This window comes from Helianthus annuus, chromosome 10 (assembly GCF_002127325.2).
Source record: "Helianthus annuus cultivar XRQ/B chromosome 10, HanXRQr2.0-SUNRISE, whole genome shotgun sequence".
Taxonomy (NCBI): Eukaryota; Viridiplantae; Streptophyta; class Magnoliopsida; order Asterales; family Asteraceae; genus Helianthus; species Helianthus annuus.
In genome coordinates, this window is record NC_035442.2 from 45,592,122 (window position 1) to 45,595,439 (window position 3,318).

General features: G+C 39.9%; 1 protein-coding gene across 1 annotated transcript; it reads right to left on the minus strand.

Annotated features, from left to right (window-relative positions):
- Positions 1-519: 519 nt before the first annotated feature.
- LOC110885518 (laccase-7) lies at positions 520-2,820 on the minus strand. Its single transcript, XM_022133218.2, has 5 exons — positions 2,651-2,820; positions 2,414-2,565; positions 1,936-2,312; positions 898-1,848; positions 520-810 (listed from the first exon to the last, which is right to left on the minus strand). Exons 1-5 carry the CDS (start codon positions 2,738-2,740, stop codon positions 680-682), a joined length of 1,701 nt encoding a protein of 566 aa, XP_021988910.1. The 5' UTR covers positions 2,741-2,820; the 3' UTR covers positions 520-679.
- Between the last annotated feature and the right edge of the window lie 498 nt (positions 2,821-3,318).

Consider the following 3,318-nt stretch of genomic DNA (forward strand, 5'->3'; position numbering starts at 1 on the left):
TGTGACTCACATGGTCAAATTAATATTTAATTAATATTGCAGAATAATATAATAATTGCAAGTAAACATAGAGATAAGTTTAGAAAAGTTATACCCATGGCATTAGAGCCTAGTGGTATCTTGGTGGTGGGATAAGACTTATAACCATTAGATCATGGGTTCAATTCTCACAAAGGGGGTTTTTCCAGATTTATTGGGTTTCCTCCTGAATTGGTGTATAGGCATTATTGCCTAGTGGAGAAGGATATGATCGCGTGGGTTCTGCTGGTGGCACGATTATATTCCAGTGGTCCGTCAGTAATCCAAATTTGCCGTTCAAAAAAAAAAGTTTAGAAAAGTTACAACTGAAAATAAGGTGATGACTAATGACAATTTTCTAAAAACAACTAGATAGGATCAAGGTTTTCATTGATTTGATATAAAATCTTGATCATCACATACTACGTATATAGTATGAGTCAAATCGATTAATATACATTAAAAATCGTGTATCGTGTTGATATAGGAAAACAAACTCAATTCATTCCTGGAAAAATCTCCAATTCATTATTTAGGCGATGAACAAGCAATACAATCCAAAAGAGGGTACAACAAATGAATATAAACTGAAAACATAACAAATCATACACGTACATGAATTTATATATAATTCCATTTTATGAACAAATTATGGGCTCAGCTAGCACTTAGGAAAGTCCGCAGGTGGCGGTGGCAGCGTTGATTCCGGCGTACCTCCGTTCTCCACCACGAAAGCGGTGGCCAAACCCCATGGCAAATGTACATCCAAATGACAGTGAATAAACCACACACCTGCAAATGGAACAAATCATAGCTAGGTTAAGAAATTGTCAATGGATCTAATCCTATATATATAGTTTGCTCGTAAAAGTCAAATACCTGGATTATTGGCTCGGAATCTGATGACAGCCCAACCACCGACGGGAACTCCAAGCGTGTTCCGCTCCTGTGGGTTCACCAAATTGAACTTCTTGGAGTCGTTAACCGGATCGTAGTTCCCGAAGCCTTGAGCCAAGACGTAGAAGTTGAAACCATGCAAATGCATGGGGTGATTTTCAATACCAACCAAGGCTGTGTTCTGGAACACCAACTGAACCGTAGCATTGAACTTAAGTTTCTTGACACTTGTTAACTTGGGTGTCATCAAAAGAGTCTGATTAAAGCTATTGTTAACGTTTACGTAGTCGAACACCAAGGGTGGTTGATCGGGGAAATCAGTGGTGTAAACCCCACTAACATTTCTAAACAAAGCTTCTAAAATAGACATGCTTGTTGGTGGAGCGAACGAATGATTGTTCATGCTTGCGGACATTCTTTGCCCAAATATCCCTTGGCACGTTTGGTTGGTGCCGCAAACTGATAACCCCAGTCCGATGGTTACAAACATGTTCTCGTCGACTTTTTGTGGGACGGGTGACCAGAAAGGGCTGGTGACAAGTGCGGTTATATTGCTTGAAAAAGCAAAGGCTGTAGGTGTATCGTTGAAGGCGGGTAGGACTGGAAGAATCGGTGTTGTTTGTGTGGCGTTCGGGTAAGCAAGGATTGCAGTGGTGATGTTGGCGTTGAATGGAACACCAGCTGCGCTGGCGTATGGATGAGCCGCCATGTAGTATAATCCTGGTGACTGGTTTGCGGTTAACAGGACGTCGGTGGTTTGACCTGGACCAATGACGATAACGTCTGTGGGGAATGGGTTGGTGTAGGCTGCATCCTCCCCAACCACTGTTAGGTTGTGGTTGGCTATCTTGAAGAAGAACTGATTATTGAGCGCAGCATTGATTATTCGCAACAAGTATGTTTTTCCTGGTACAACGTCGAGCTTGTATATTTCTAGTTCAAACAAAATATACATGTTAGTTACTTAATTAATCAGCATATACATATGATTAACAAATGATTTAAAGCGGTTTTACTTACTGCTTGGACGGCAGGAGTTAAACAAATCACCAGGCCACCCGTTGATGGTATAAGCATCAGCGTTAGCAGGTGCGGCTCCTACGGCTTGTGCAGCGTCCTCAACATCGATAGGGTTAGCATTCCACCATTCTCCCAACATAATTGTATCTTCGCGATAGGGCTTAACGAAAGGATACTTTTGGCCATCTCGTGGGCGGATGACAAGAGCACCATATACGGTTGCTCGGAGCCACTTGGAGTGTGCATGCCACCAAAGTGTGCCCACTTGTTCAATCATATGGAACTTGTAAGTATAGTTACCTCCGGGCCTGATTGGGCATTGAGTAATGAATTCAGGACCATCCGCCCATTGACTTTGCCTTTGGAAAACCCCATGCCTACATATACATATCCATGCATTTATAACATTATAACGTAATTAATATGCATGATTCCAAAAAAAAAAAAAACAAAAGATAATAACTAATACGATACATACCAATGAATAGTAAGGTTGTAAGGAGATTTGTTAAAGACATGAACAATAACGGTGTCACCCTCCTTCACTCTCAACGTTGGCCCCGGAAGGCTTCCATTAACGGCTGTGATCACGTGATCTTCACATAATCGATTCGCCGTTAAATTCTTCACCTGCATGTCCAAACAAACATGAATAATTAGTCTAACAAATTAATAAAAGATGGACACAATACGCGGTAGGAGAAGCAATAGTTACATGAAATGAAGTCTCCACGATACCAGCAGAGGCCGTCACAGAGAGAAAAGCGAGCACGAATCCAACTACAAACACCCTACTAGGTGCCATTAGTTACCGATACGTGAAAATAAAAATGAGTTGTTTGTGTATGTGAGCTAGATAGATGGATGGATCAATCTATATATAGACTCGGTGCATGAAATATTTAAATGGTCAAGAAGAACATTTCCATGGATTGCGTGAACACCATGTTAGAGTTGAATTTTGTAGAGGTTTGAATCAGTTTTAATCAATTATAGTTATGCTGTTGTTAAACCTTCCACCTCTATTGACAACTATGTAGGTAGTTGTTAAATCTTTATAAATCAAAATATTATTGACTAAAAAAATGTCATTATGGTAGTGCGACATCATGGCTACCGAGTCGTCGTCCACATTGTAGGTTTTCCCACACGCTAGGCTGTGCGTATGTTAAACACATCGTATAAAATCCACCATCTATGTCTAAAAGCTTATTGTGTTGACATTTGTCATTTGACAACCGTATAGGCTGCTGACTTAAATAAAGGAATAAAAACCAATCATGAAAAACTATGTCTTAGAGTTATAAATTATGTGATTCCTTAATTCCGGATCATGGGCTTTTTATATTTATAAATCGTAATACTCGTAAAAACCTTTTAAAA

Excerpts from the sequence above, each read along its gene's own strand:
- LOC110885518 (XM_022133218.2), bottom strand. The coding sequence starts at position 2,740 with ATGGCACCTAGTAGGGTGTTTGTAGTTGGATTCGTGCTCGCTTTTCTC. Across the intron at positions 2,313-2,413 it reads TACAACCTTACTATTCATTG|GCATGGGGTTTTCCAAAGGC; the intron begins GTATGTATCGTA and ends ATGTATATGTAG. Across the intron at positions 811-897 it reads ATTCCGAGCCAATAATCCAG|GTGTGTGGTTTATTCACTGT; the intron begins GTATTTGACTTT and ends TTCCATTTGCAG.